This window comes from Hyalella azteca, unplaced genomic scaffold (genome assembly GCF_000764305.2).
Source record: "Hyalella azteca isolate HAZT.00-mixed unplaced genomic scaffold, Hazt_2.0.2 contig16892, whole genome shotgun sequence".
NCBI classification, from domain to species: domain Eukaryota; kingdom Metazoa; phylum Arthropoda; class Malacostraca; order Amphipoda; family Hyalellidae; genus Hyalella; species Hyalella azteca.
In genome coordinates this window covers 144,370-160,035 of record NW_025946698.1, presented here as the reverse complement: position 1 = coordinate 160,035, position 15,666 = coordinate 144,370, and the positions used below count along the sequence as shown (strand labels likewise).

The 15,666-nt window shown below is 36.3% G+C and overlaps 1 protein-coding gene across 1 annotated transcript; it reads right to left on the bottom strand.

Moving 5' to 3' along the window:
- Positions 1 to 207: 207 nt before the first annotated feature.
- LOC108675628 (eukaryotic translation initiation factor 3 subunit L) lies at positions 208 to 15,422 on the bottom strand. The gene is made up of 11 exons (XM_018163658.2): positions 15,249 to 15,422; positions 5,558 to 5,724; positions 4,309 to 4,532; positions 3,961 to 4,040; positions 3,509 to 3,658; positions 3,056 to 3,196; positions 2,529 to 2,741; positions 2,164 to 2,283; positions 1,762 to 1,890; positions 955 to 1,173; positions 208 to 760 (listed from the first exon to the last, which is right to left on the bottom strand). Exons 1-11 carry the CDS (start codon positions 15,270 to 15,272, stop codon positions 626 to 628), a joined length of 1,602 nt encoding a protein of 533 aa, XP_018019147.1. The 5' UTR covers positions 15,273 to 15,422; the 3' UTR covers positions 208 to 625.
- Positions 15,423 to 15,666: the final 244 nt, after the last annotated feature.

The window sequence follows — 15,666 nt, the reverse complement described above, 5'->3', positions numbered from 1 at the left end:
TTTCTTTACTAAGTATAAAATTTAGGACTTCTCTGATTCAGAACAGAATCGCACAGCTACATAAAAGATGGGTCAATAACAATTGGGTTCCGGCTTGCTAACATTTTTGTTCACTTCGAACGACAAGAAGGAATCTTTCTGGAGACTCAACTGGTTAGTATTTCGTTTCCAAGAAACATACAAGGATAATAAAATAAAAAATTTGTAACTATTTTGTCACCAAAGCCACACCGGAAATTTATCGTCTTACAAGGCGCCGGGCATTTATTGTTATTTTTACGTTCGGCAGGATAATAAAGGTTAGCAAAGGAACGCATTCAGCAGGATAATCCTTGATAACCCTATTACATGATTTAAAAACTTCTAATTCTTTTTTATCCAATGCTGCACGAGAATACTTTACTGTGGAATTTAAATCTATAACTAAATTTCATTCACAATACATTATCTATGAAGCGAAAAGTGTTCATCGACGTATTGCTTTTCCTATGGCTTTAGACAACCATCTTCCCAATCAACAATCTAATAATTATGTAAATCGCAAGAACAAATCAACCTTGCCCGAATTCAAAAGATTTATTGTTTGCAGTGTAAATTTGACGGTGATCAATGGGGATGTTTTATTTTAGATCTTGACTTTAGCAAGACCTCTGCTGACTTCTTCGAGCTTGTGGATCTGGCGAATGAAGAAGTCGCCGTAGCGCTGAGCCACCTTGGTGTCAGCGATGTGAATCATTTGTTTGTCGATGTAGAAATCCACCTGAAATAATAGGCAAGTAATTAGAGACCATTGACTAGACATGAACTCAATGTTTATCATAACTTAAAATTGAATAACAATCACGGAAATTTTTAACTAAAATATGTTCAAATCTTAATTGATAATTTTATTGTAGTTCAATATCAAGAATTATTCAAGCCCGTGCACCACTCCTTCCTAAAATGTTTGCGTACTTCAGAGTCACTCTGGAAGTCACCGTTGAGCCCTGAAGTGCCTTTGGTCCAAACGACGTTCATCATCTTGTGCTTGAAGCACAGCAGAGAGTTGCAGAAGTCTTGGTTACTCATGCCCGTGAAGGCGGCTGCTTTCTCCACTGGCATCGTCGTGTAGAGTTTCAGATAAGAACGCATCACGCTGATCTGCATCTGCTGCTGCACTTCATCCAAGAACACCTGAGAATAGATGAAACAAATGCGCAAAAAATTATGTTCAGGCTTTGAAGAGACAGGAAATGAACGGCTGCTTCGATGCCATACATCGAAAGCAACACATAATTTACTCTTTGATTTTGGAGTACATCAACTTAACTGGGAGTATTGAAGAGAATTGAATATATTCTCTGTTTACATATTTTAACTATTCTTGAATGAAAAAACAAAATCGCCATCACTTAAATGCGCAACATCATTTACAAGAGCAATAATAATGCTTTGTCGGGAGCAATGTAGAATTCTGGGAATGTGGTTTCATATATTCAAGATTGATCCAGCTTAGTAGCATGATCAGTTCCAAAATATTAGCTAAATATAAGTAAAAATTTAAATGCGAATTTTTAGGTCTAATGAATTGTTTACATGTTCATATATTATCCCTCACAAATTCCACCATGGTCGGGAGTATAAAAATCCCATAATATATTTAAAGCAATAATCAGGTCACTTACATTCAAAGTTGTTAAAAATATGATGGGAATAATTCAAAGTCACTACCCCCGTAGAGCTAAAGATGAGAGATGGAAATCTCAACCAGGCGTTTCGTACCTTGAGCTGCTGCTGGAGAGGCTCCTTATGGTAGTCGGCGGGCACAGCATCTGCAGCAGGGGGCACAGGAGACAGGAACTTGGGGCAAGCGTAAGTGAAGCAGTTGCTGAACTCGTTTATGTCGCCACGCTGTGTGTGTAAAAAAATAGTCCAAACAAATAATTTAAATCTCAGTCGACCAATAATTATGACTTATAGATACCAACGAATTCATGTTATGAGAAATAGAGAGAACTGAGCAACACCTCTTTGGATTTAATTCCTAAAAAGTCAAATTAACATAATATACTATGCAAATCTTTATAAAGTTCATTTCACCAAACCAAATTGGATTGAATTAAACAAACACTTTAGGAAATCTGTTAATGGCCAACACAAGAAATTTCTAAAAAGATCACTCACAGTCATCCTGGCAATCTTCTCAGCTAGAGCCTTCTCTCTCAGCGTCGACTGAATGGCCTCATCAATGCGCTGCGGATGCAACACAAGGCAGATCGCCAGCAGCGTGTACATCTGTTCCGTCTGCATGCAGGAGAAAGGCTTGAAGTCAGTTTTTAACAAGAGAAAAAACATGGGTAATAATTATTCATTTATTGACGCAGTATTCAACGCTGACAATGCAGGGCCAGTGTACGACCCACCCTCAATTCATTTGCATCAAATTTGCACTATTCATTGACATTTTCATTAATCATGCTCATTGGAATTTAAACACATCAATCCACGCCCAACCTAACAAAATTTCACTTAAAAGACTATAATTTGACCTGCTTGTTGATTTGATCATTCTGGTAGGTCCTTGACTGGAACATGGTTCGTGTGCGCTGGATGTACACGAGAATGTTGGAGAATGTCCTGATGGCGTCAGCATAGCGCCTCATCATCATGTAAGCAAATCCCACGTAGTAGTATGTGGTGATCTGGCAAGCAGCTACTCGGGAATACATCGACTTCTTGTTCAGTTCAATGTTCTCAAGTACCTGATTGAAAGGGTAAATTAGATTGAGTAAATATCCTTATAGGAACAACAACAATGTAAGACAGCTAGTAAATCTGAGCGTCGTCACAGTACTCGCCAATTAGAGTACAGCAGATAATTAAAGAACACATGTAGACAGACATATGTGCAAGTGAGTCAATTAATGAACTTTCCAAGAGGTCGCCTAGAATTACACAAGCACAATGCGGCCTGAAAACTGGAGCTAGTAAAATACGCTTCAACACCTCATCTACCAACATATCAGACAACAAAATTTAGGATTTTCTAAGTGCATAAAATAGCCCAGAAAATTACCTTCAAGGCCTGGTAGTAATCGCCCAGCAGCGAGTGGAGACGCAGGAGTCCCACAAGACTGAAGTATCCAAGCATCTTGTACAGAGAGTGGCGTCCGAACTCTCCAGCAACAGTATCTGGGTCGCCACCACTCGTGTACACCTTCAAGTTAGACCAGTAGGTATAGTTATACACGCATAAATCTAACAATCATTAACCCAGGCACTCCAGTCTAAACTTCATTATAAATAAAACTATAACGGCAAAATGGATTGAATTCCAATTTTTTTGGCATTGAGTCCTATTTCTTCAACTTATCCATTATTAATGTATTGAAAACTTGAAAAACATATATAAATAGCAGGGACTGAGTCACTATTTTAGTGACTTTGATATGATTTTTTCATGCTGAATTGAAAAAATACACAAATTGCTTTTGATGCAGCATTATAAGCTAGAAAAATGTTAACTGACCTCTAGCTGCTGATTGATGTTACTCTTGTCAATGACGCAATGAAGGACGTTGAGAACCGAGTGAACATTCCAGATCTTGGGATTTTCACGCAGTAGCTCCAGTTCACTTTCAGTTTTCTTTTGCAGTTTGGAACGGAACTGCGAGAATGCCTGTGAAATATAAATATTGTAAGTAAACATTTTTTACTACCACGAAACTAAATATATTAAATTTATTAAGCATTGATATATGGAACAATAATTATGCAAAGTGTGTGGTACATGAATATTGTCATTGATTAACATTAGCCATACAAAACACATGAGGTAACTTCTGAAGGGATTTTGCAAGTTTTATCAGTGAAGGACACAAGTAAGTTATTTAAATAGAAAAAATGTGTATAACTCCATCAACAAATTTTTATCATCTAATATTCATGCGCATGGTTGTGATACAGACTAGAGCACCGAACCTGGAACTGGTAAATGAACTCGTCAATGATTTCCCATAACCATTGGTTGGGTAGCTCCAACTTTATGGGAGTCTCCGCACCTGAGGAAATTTTACAAATATTTTAGGTTATGAGGATTATAAGAATTCTGGGATCACTATTCTCATAAAAATTCAAAAGTGGTGCACATGTTTTGGACTTTACCAGATCAAGAAATAATAAATGAACTTGTAAATGCATAGAAAGAGACTGCCAGAACAAAGATAATACTTCTAATATCAGAGTAATATTTGAATCTAAATTCAGACTAATAAGACTTCATTCGCCTCAGCTGCATTACACAGAAGAGAAAACAGAACTTTAACTCACTCAGGATAAAGTTGAAGAACTTGCAGTAGTTGAAATAAGACTCAAATCTGTGCTCAAGAGTTGGTCCACCGGGAACTTGAGCATAAATGTGTCGATAGAAGAGTTCTTGGTAGAGGATCAGAAAGGTCTCATCTTCCTTCTCTTCAATGAGCTTGTTAGCATACAAATCACTAAGCTCAGGCCAGCTCTGGTTCATGTAGTAAAGTTCTGTGAGACGCCCAAACCTGTCAAATGAATGTATTTGTACTCAAAACATGCAGATAGGGCATTAATATCATGCTTTCATTCACACTTAATTATAGTCTAAACACGTAAATTGTTATCATTATTGACAGATGATGTTTATATTTATAAACTCAAATAATATTATCCATTGAAGTATATTTTTGACTGAAAGTGAGGGTGCTTCATTATGTGAAATTCTCATAGGGTGCTTCATTATGTGCCTAAATATTCATTTAAATATTTTCATCATGAATATTCATTAGAGCAATTTGAAAAACATCTACAACCTTAAGCAGCCATTAATCCTGACACCAGAGACAAGCTTTCAACCAGACCACGTCACTAAGTATCACATTCAAGCAACATAATCTTATGACCTGTGATTAACTCAACAGGGTCCATGACACCCTTGAAAATATTGTCAAACTCAACAGGTCTATCACTTGCACTGTGACAGAGGAACCCACCAGCATCATCATGCAGTGGCCCAACATCATCCAGCCGACCATCATGCACTGGCCCAACATCATCCAGCCATCCAAGCTGTAGCCTTAATCTCTACAGATTGGACTGCAGCTATTCATATCTTAACTACGTATCACATTTTTGAACTTTGAGATTGTTTTACTTATTTTCTGCTTTCAAAATTTTGTGTTGTAACCTATTAGTGTGTATAATGTTCTTATTTTTATCAAAATTTCATTGTTCAATGCTTCCTATAACTTAAAAAAAATGCTGTTGCATTTTAAAGGTTATAAATAAAGTGAAATTACTTTTTTAAACCTGCCTTTTGATCATCCAATGTCATCTGAAGAATCATTCAGCCCTGGAAATTTAAATTATTAAATTCTCTGGTCATTCTTTGCACGTGTTCAAACAAGCTAATTCCGCCATCTAACACTTAATTATAGATGAACAAATGTGTGAAACATCACATATGATTTCTCTCATCAGAAAATTGCTCATTGCACTAAAAACCAATCTCAACATGCATCAGAGGAGTAGCAACATAATTTCTACTTACTCAGAATAGAGTACAGGAATCTCATAAGCACTTCCATCCCTGATAATGTCCCGGAAGTACAAGATGTACTTCTTGACATCCTCTGGGATGCTGTAGGTGATGCTACTGCCCTCCTCAGGAACCGACAGACCTCGGTCATATTGGTAGTCCTCAGGGTAGTTTTCAAACTGGAAAATAGAGTAGCTTTCAGAAAAATAACCTCAAGGTTTCTTACATTTTAGAAACCTGCTTCTAGTTCTTCACATTTATTTTTCCTAGCAGCACGTGTAGACTCCAAGTGACTTAAAAAAATCACTGGTGCATCTTCATAAAAAAAAAGAGATAGACGGAGAGATCTTACTTTAATTACATCACAATGTGTATTTGAAAATTTAGCAACAAGATATGCCATTGGATAAATAAAGAAATATAATTTTAGGATGATATATAGTTATATTATTTATAAAAATGGTAAATAATCATAATTAAATGAATTTACAGTAAAATACAAAAGGAATATTATTTTAAATAAAGCATGATTGAAACTGCATAACTAACAGTAAATATTGAGGCACAAAAAAGTTCAGAATTGAAAAGAATTATTTAGCCAAAAAATTGTAATATATTGTAAATGAGAGCACTGGAGCTGTTGAGCAACATGAATTTGAGGGGAATTTTTATTCTCATTTAATCAATCTGATAGATGCACCAAAATATGAGGAAAAATGCACTGTATGACACAAATAGTCCAAACATGGATTTGAGCTGCACAATTGCATGCAAACATATACTTGCATCACATGGCTATGCACATGTGACAGAACACAATTTTTGTGGATTATTTTTTTAAAACATTATTTTGCTTCTGATTTCACTCAAGAGATTTAACTTATGTATGACTAGGTAATGCGTAGACATATTTTTATTTCTTAACTGTAACAAGGAATATCCTTTGCTGTGATATTATCTGTCAGTAGCGTCGCATTGCAATCATGCACTAAGTGCCATTCCTTGTCTGCTAGCCCCGACCACGTTTAGACTTATTTCTATATATTAATTGCAAATTATTACTTGACCTTTGGTTTATATGATTTAATGCTCAATTCTTATATTTTTTTATTATTATATTTATTAATCATGCTAGACATCTTAGAGGTAAATGTTCTATAAGAAGTTAATTATAACTTGTAGTCATGTTGCCAAATGGTTAAACTTTTTATTAATATTAAGGTATTTTATTAGGTGATAATACTTCTCATTGAATTTGATAATGCTTTTAGTCAATGTTCATTTGTCTAGACTATTGATAAACTGGTATTGACTTGCGCGCTTGCAAGGTATTTTTGAGAGTAATTCTGTCATAATCAACTATCATCCATTAATATGTGACCAAAGAAGTAGGATATGATTCTGCTTGTTGTAATATATTATATTACCTATTTTTTGCAATTAGAGTGTTAACAGCCCGTTTTGTGCTCCTTGTAAATGAGGTATTGTGTTGACATTATTTTAGCTGAGTTACCCCAAGCAGGCAAGTTGTGAGTGCTCAGTTGTACTGGGTGGGCGTGCAGACATTTCGACTCAAATTCAGGGAAAGAGCCAGATCTGGGCTTCAAAGACTACCAGAGTTCTGGAAATATCTTGTAAAGAGATCCACTGAATAATTATGGTGTAGGTCAGTTAGTTCCAGTGGCTAGTTCCAGTTGATTGAAGTGCTCTGGCATGGCTAGTTCCCACACCAAGAACCTCTTGTGTTGTGAGGACTTATAACCTCTGCACTCAAGTATATTTGTCAGCATTCTGGCACAGCATCTGCCAAACTGTTTGGGACTCCCGTGTCAGGGGAATTGATACCTTTCATGCTTCGGAGTAATTAGAATTTGGCAGTGTTTTAGGGCAAGTATCCCTAGTATCTGTGGCTGGTTGTTGGTATCTTGGTGCGGCTAGTTCCCGTACCATTTGCTATCCAGATTTACAATTCTTGGTAGTGTATTGGGGCTGGTACCCCTAGTTTCTGCAGCTGGTTTTTGGGATCTTGGTGTGGCTAGTTCCCAAACCATTTGCTGCCCATTTTTGTGATTATTGGCAGTGTATTATGGCTAGTAACCCTAGGCTCTGCATCTGGTTTTTTTGCACCTTTGTCTGGCTATTTCCCGTACCACTTCCTTTTTTCCTTCATTTATTTGCAAATTCGATTACTTTCCAAAACCTGAAATGAAATCTCATGACTTTTCAGGCCTGGAAAACAAAAAATCAAATTCCACGAGTTTCTAGTTTTTCCATGACTGGTATGAACCCTGTTTCAACTTCACGCCAGTTTTTCCAGTTAAACTCATATGCATATTAGTGACTGCAAATTTGTTTAATGCCTGCTGCTGCTGACAGTGGTGGCAGCTGCAGCTGTGCAATGAAACCATTGTATCCTCTCACCATGCAGCTATGCATGTAGCAAATTTGTGATCATACATATGTTCAATGCCTGCGGCAGTTGACAGCGGCAGCTGCTATGTGATGAAGCAATTGCATCCTCGTGCATGGTAGCCATGTATGTAATTAGTACTGTTGCTGCATTCAAAGCCAGCTGCTGCTGTCATTGAGGCAAAGCAGAGACATCTCAAGACATTTTTTTAGTTTGTTTGTGAGTGCAATTAGATCACTAAGATCAGTAAATTAACATTGATACAGTCAACTGGGGTGACTTTGGCCAAATTACACTAGTTTGAAGTTTCTGCCAATCAAATTCCAGCAAAATAGAAATGAGGCATTGCTGGTGATTGTAAATTTGTAAATATATTACTGAAAGGTTCTTCTTTGAATATCTCATGTCTAAATCATGTCACTTTTATCGTTTAATAATATTTTTTAATTAGCTGGGTGGCTGATGTCACCCAGCAATGGGGTGACCTTGGCCACGTGTGTTAAAACACAGTAAAAACGTAAAAATGATTTCATGGCCTAATTCAACCATTAGCGGGGTGACATCGGCCACGTAGTGTGTCTTAAAAAATGATAATCAATGCCACTGTGTATTACAACAATTGAAACACAAAGATAAGGACTCACATTTGTGAATCAATGTTTCATTAAGGCAGCTTTCTGTCTATTTCAATGGCAGCTGGACGTGAAAGATTAAAAATCTAGTCCCCAGGAGATCTTGAGCATTCTTCAAAAAAACCAATGATGCTTGAACTTAGAGATGCAACCCTTGAACTTACATAAAGTGCCACCCTGTCTGTCAAGGTAATTTTCAACCAAAAACGCAAATCCATACCATCTAATGGGAAGCCCCAGTTTGGTAGCAGAATAATGTAGGATACTAAATCTGACTCCTCTGTAGGTGAAAGAGTACACTGCCCTAAATTTTTTGCATTAAGGCAAGCACGTCGGTCGTTCAAAGTTGAATGAGGGACTTTGAAATGTTACCAGCTTCTCTTAGGCCAACACCATCTTCTATCAACTACAATGCTCTCTTAAGGGGAGTATCTGGCCAAAATTTTTTTTAATTTTTTTAATTTTGGCTTTTCTGGTTTTTAGTCTTGTCTTAAAGCTGACATTCTGCTCTATTCAATGGTACCAAAATCATCTCTGTAAGTTGATTTATGCGTTCATGACAGATCATGAAAAGGTGGGGGGTGGTGGAGTTCTTTCACATTTAGTTAGGATAGGTGAAAATTCCCAGTAGCATACTTATTACTTAAATAGCTAGTACCTTCAGTTACCCGCCTGCAGTTGTACGGGAGGGTTTGCATGTCGTTCACACTATCCTTGACAGGAATTGAGCTCTAGTATTGCCTAGTCTTGCATTCTTGCCACCTTGAACGCTTATTTCGAGACGCCCGGGACTTTGTCAGGCTCTACCTAACAATTAATTTAATGTCACTGCAAACCTATCTCCTCCTACAGTTTTGAAGCTACACTGATGAGACATATACCATTCAATTCGCAATTGAAATATCTAGAGAATCATCATAGCTTTTTTTCAATTTTGTTATAGTTTTGAAAATATTGTGAAAAAAAAGAAAGGGAAATTTGGGGAAATCTAAAAATTTTTGAAAATTTTGGGAAAAATGCTCCCACATCCACAAAAATTTGAAATTAAAAAAAAAACTACAACGAATCGATATATATTTTGATTGTGAATCGAATGGTATGTGTCTCATTGCTGTAACTTCAAAAATCTAGGAGATAGATTTCTATAGTAGGTACCCCCTTTTTGGCCATTTTCTTGGAATTTCACACTCATTTTTTCAAAAAAGGGACAGGAATAAAAGCTGTCTATTTTTCAGTTTCACACATGTGTACCAATTTTCAGAGTGATCATCTGTAAACAGCCGAGATAAAATTTTGCCCAGATGCTCCCCATAAAAGACTCCTCAGAATATAACCTATATGGCACAGAATATAATTTATGTTTATAGCTGCGCATATTGTCTGACAAAAGAAGACAAATATATTATTCTAAACATTTATTGGCTGGCCGAAGTCACCCCATATAGCCCATATACTATGTGGTGACTTTGGCCAGCTAATTTTTCAATCATATATATATTACATTTGGTAAAAAAATGTATAGCCATTGATATAATCATTATACAAGATACCAAAATAAGTGAAACAAATCTGATTTCAAAATTCTTTTTGTATCTCAAAATATTGAAGTACAGTATATATATAAATATATACTGTGGCATTCAGATTGTGTTGGTCAAGCAGGATATAAAATTATTGAAACAAAACAGTTTCCAATTGAAAGATAAGAAAAAAACTACATTGGATACCATTTTGTTCCAATCACATAACACAACTACAACAGAAACAAATGACCACAAAACAAAATCATAAACGTTGGCTGAAGTCACCCCGGCGGCCGAAGTCACCCCAGTTTGTTACCAGCATTGTTGTACATAGTAGGTAGTATGTGCAAAGCAGCATGTAGAACAATGCAAAACCTAAAAATTTTGGAGAATTTTTTGCCTTCAACATACTGTAGGCATTTTTGTCCTAATCTCCATACTTAATCAACAGCTTGATTTAGTTGACTCATGTTTGGAAATGAACCAAAGAATCTCAAATTACTACCATACTAACTTTTTTGTCAAGAAGTTTATATTAATATTTTGTTTGATTGCTGACTGCAATTTGCTAGTGTTACCAGAAAGTACAGAAAAAAAGTTCTATCATTCATGGCTTTAAACCAAACATAGTTGACAAATGAATAAAACAGTTGAGTATGTTATCTAAAGCTTAGGGGCTGCAATAAATCTACAAGTATCTAATTTGATTCATTACTTGAATTTGTCTTGAAATATTAACACATTTGTATTTCATGTCATGTAACTAATTCCATTAGATTCATATACTAAAAAGACATTACAGCCTACAGACATTTACAAATCAAAAACAATTTTAACTTTAACATGGATACCTATGTTTTCATTGATTTATTTTTCTGTTTATAGAATTGCTTACCTTTAGTTTCTAACCATTTAGCATTCAAGTTATCATATATGATCACTTAAAATCTTTAAAAATAGGCTTATCATCACTTAACTGTAAAGAATGCTCAACATTGTTTTGATGAAGTCAAAGTCAAAATCACCTAGCTATGCAACAATTGGTTATACTTTTACCAACAAATGTCTAGGAAAATTTTGCCCAATATTTCTTATTGGGATGTCAAGACTAGGAAAGTTGGCAACTGACAATTATCCACTAGAACGACCAACTCTTGGTCTACTATTAAAACAAGCTTAGAGATGAACAAAATAAATTGTAAAAAATAATTTTTGACTTAGGGTAAACACACCATATTCTGACATCGTGGGTAATTCCGATACTTCTCAACCTTTTTCTTCATATTAAGCTTTGTCTTATTTCCACACATGCATAGATGGTTGAAATAGTGACGTCATACTATTGCGCGCCAGATTTCCGCAAAACACTAGGTGTGGCAGGAAAATGTCAAGATCCTCAGAGCGAAAGTCCACGTCACCCAGTGAGAACATCAAAAAAGGTGTCAAAGTTGATAGTTTACCTTGCTCTACCAAATAGTGATAAACTGTTTGTGTAGAAAGAATATTATGGTTTGAGACTTTTAAATAAGTCTGTGAATATATTAGGAATCCTTTAAGTATACTCGTATTTGCTGATTTTAAGTGGTAAATAAATTAATAGATGATCAACTTAAGAGATGGTTATAGACACATAAAAACTAATTTAGACACAGCTTGGAATTAGACACACACACCTCATTCCGAGCTGTGTGCAAAAATTAAAATTTTCTTAATTAAAAGCTAATTAACTCTTAATTAAAAGCCTAATTAAGTAGTGTTCAATATTCAATAGTGTTCTAATTCCAAGCGGTGTTGTATTCCAATACAGCTCACACAGGGATTGGAATTCGAACACAAGAGGGTTGGAATTACGAATTAGTAGAGTTTGAAGCACAGCCGGAATTAGTCTGACAAAATTCCAAATTTAGTCACACACAGCGTAGGAATATATGGATTTAGTAGGTTTGCATTCTAAAGGCTTTTAAATAAATATGGCAACAGTTTGTGATGTTTCATTGTTGCTGGCGTGTAGTGCGGTGTTTTGAGAGTGACGTAAAGCAAACAAAACTCGAGTTGCGCGTACGGTGTATTTTTTATAGCCATTCCTTTTTTGCTACGTCCCTAAAGTGTCGGAATATACCACGTTTACCCTAGATATTAAATAATATTATAAACTAGAGCTGGGCAGGTACTTTCAAACATTGCCAAGTGGATGTAAATTCTTTAACTTAAGCTCAAGAAGATACATCTAGCGTACGATCAGCGTTTTTTGACACCTTCAAAACTTTCGTACGACCAACTTAGCTAAGACCGTACCTTCAAACCATGTTGCATGTCAGCCAATCACAAGCTCGCTTACATCCTTTGTTTACATTATGAGTCACATGACGCCACATGACGCCATGCTTCTGTGTTCAGTTATTTAAAAATTTTGTTTCTTTTTAAAGAATTCTAGACTCTTTTAATTTAATATTTTGATGACAAATGCCGTTTTAAGATAGCAAACTGTTATTTAGTGATTAATATGACATAATGAACAACGAGAATAGAATTTTAGTAAGTTCATTTTTTAGCTTCACCCCTCAGATTCGTTTTCTGTTGACATATACTAAGAAAAAATTCATTTGATGCATGACTAATAAAATTTTCTTAATATCGAATAAGGATATTTTCTAAATCTAAATTAGAGGATTTACCTTAAAATGATACTAAAGTCTAGACACTAGTATGATACACTAGTCCAGACACTATTAGAGACTAGATACTAGTAACTAAATGATTACCAACCGCTTCATTCACTCAAAAGTTGCTCGTCACTCCACTTACGCGACCTTTCAATCGGCGCAAAGTTACGTGCTCGTAACGTACTGCAAAATGTTTTGAAGGTACCATTATTTGAAGTTACGAGCACTTAGCATACTTACGCTGCACTTAAGCCGCTAAGAACACTTGGCAATGTTTTGAAAGTACCTGCCCAGGATATTATAAATTAACTAGTTACTAAAAGAACCTCTCATTTGCTGCTATTAGAATAGAATAGAATAGAAGTGTCGGCGTTGAAGAAATAGGCCCACCGCCCACGGCCTGTTGCCCATTCTTGAACTTTTCATGACTTGATTCACAAGGGACCCGGCCTTTGGAGCCCGATCTTTCCATAGCTTACAATTTCACACTCTGATAGGAGATTATTAGCAGTCAAATGATCTATCAATCGATCCCTCTGCCCTCACAACAGATTCCATTACCTTGCAAACAACACTTGTCAAACTGACAGGGCGATAGTTGCCCGGGCAGCTTTTGTCACCTTTTTTGAACAATGGTGTCACTTGAGTTTCTTTCCAGTCAGCCAGCAAAATTCCTTTGTTCAAAGTTTTTCGAAAAAGTGATGTCAGAGGGCCGGCTAGGACAGTTGCTAGGTAACTCTTTGAGTAATCTTGGGTGGAAGCTGTCTGGTCCACATGACTTGTTTGGATTTACAGCAATAAGGCGCTTGAGAACCTCTTCCTCTTGCATTTCAAAGCTTGTTAATTTAAAGCCGGCTGGGCGCTCGTCCATAGCTGGAATACTGTTCAAGTCCTCTTCAGTGAATACGCTACTGAAGAAATGATTAAGTACGTTAGCTTTGCCCTCATCAGAGGAAATCTTTCGTTGAGCTACTTTCAAATCAGAAATACCTAGGGTAAACGCGGTATATTCCGACATCGTAGGTAATTCCATCACGGTTTTGGAAGGTAATCTTGATCTTGGCGTCGAGCATAGTGGCAAACCAGAGATTTTTTAGAATCAGTTCATTTTTAATTTCATAATTTACTCAATATTTAAAGCAATTTCTTATGTATGATACTGCTGGTATCCATGATAGGTACTTTATTGGTCTACTAATAAGACTCAAAAATGAACTTGAGGTAGAGTCTAAAAAACTCTCTGCTTTGCCACTATGGCGTCGAGACATATATACAATAATTCTTTATTCATAGGTCCCAGCAATATTTTGCAGCACTGGCATCACCTCTCCAGCTTTTCCTTTATATTAAGCTTTGTTTTAGTTCCATGCGTTCATTGATGGTTGAAATGGTGATGTCATACATTTGCGTGTCAAAATACTGCAAAAACACTAGGTCTTGGCCATCTAGTGGGAAAATATTGAGATCCAAAGAGAGACAATGCATGTGAAGATTTTATTTCACACTGTTGCCAGTGGTGTTTCGGTGTTCTCTCTTCTGCTCTGCCTTGCTGAAGATTAGAGAAAATCGTCGCCGAAGGTTCTAGAAGGTTCTAGAAGGTTGCCAAATGTGTTGATCAGTTGGAGCTGTACGCTGGTCAGCTGGAGACCACATCCTGCAGAGTGAGGCAGCTCATTGGTGTTTTGTTCTTTCGTTTTTCTTCCGTTCTGCTTTTGCGGAAAACGTCGCCTCACAGAAAGCATCGTTGGCAGCATAGCCGAAGCTTCTGGAAGGTTGACTGCGTCGCCGAAGCTTCGGGAAGATTGGTAAATGGCGTCGGCAAGATCTTCAAAGAAGTAAATTTGTCTGCTAATTCGTCTCCGAATATCTTTCAAATCTTTATCACTCTCTGCATAGTGGCTGACGCGTAGTGAAGTGTTTTGAGAGTCATGTGAAGGCAACAGAACTTACGTAATGCATACGGTTTTTTTTTAGTTTTTCATTTCTCGATGCGTCCTTAATGTGTCGGAATATACCGCGTTTACCCTACCGTCCTTCATCTTGCACTTCAAGATAGCATACAAAAAGAAGGCTTTCGAGTTCTTTTTTGGTAGGCCTACTATGCACAAATTTCTTAGGTACTATGCACAAATTTGAAATAAAAAAATCTAGATTGAAAATTGTCATTTATTACTAACATATCATTACCCCAAAATTGTGAATTTCAAGTGAATTGATTTCAAGCATTGAGAGGCATCATTGAAACAAAATTATGTTTCAAAATTAAATTTGGAGCATTGATCTTTGTATTGGTATTCTGTGAGTGTGAAAGGTTACGCTATATTATATAACTCACAGTCTCACACTCAGCAATATCGATAAGTCAATAGGCTGAATAGCAGTTACAATGTTACATATACTGAAATAGGTACCTAGTCCTAAAACACGCACATCACGAACTCCGAATCAAAAACAATACTTAAACAATAAACATACCTCATCTACAAATTCATTATACATTGTTAAAGTCAATTCTGAGCAGCTTGAAATAAATTTTATTTCTTGAACAACTAGCTTTACAGCACGAGGTCTTTAGCCGTTTAGCGCGCAGAAACACTTCTTCTCAGGATGTCCACGCCGGGGCAGAACCAGTGAAACACTGCAGCAGTTTGTAACTAAAAGTTATATCGCTATTGTACTTACTATGAGAACTGTTTAGGTTTTTGGGCCGCTATTTAGAGTTTCGCCTAGGGTCTATTATAATCAGAATCACTATAAATAAGATTTATAATACAAAATGTATTCTATAAATTATAAATCTTTATAAAAATGTATAATATGTTTGCTGAATTTATTTTAGAATCATATTTAGAAACAGAGTTAGCTCCTCAGTACGGTCATGTTGCTTAACCCC

Bases quoted from the DNA above. Each gene is read 5' to 3' on its own strand.
- LOC108675628 (XM_018163658.2), bottom strand. From the start codon at position 15,272: ATGTATAATGAATTTGTAGATGAG. The intron at 2,742-3,055 runs GTAATTTTCTGG...CCTTTCAATCAG, and splicing joins ATTACTACCAGGCCTTGAAG to GTACTTGAGAACATTGAACT. The intron at 1,174-1,761 runs GTACGAAACGCC...ATCTATTCTCAG, and splicing joins CTCTCCAGCAGCAGCTCAAG to GTGTTCTTGGATGAAGTGCA.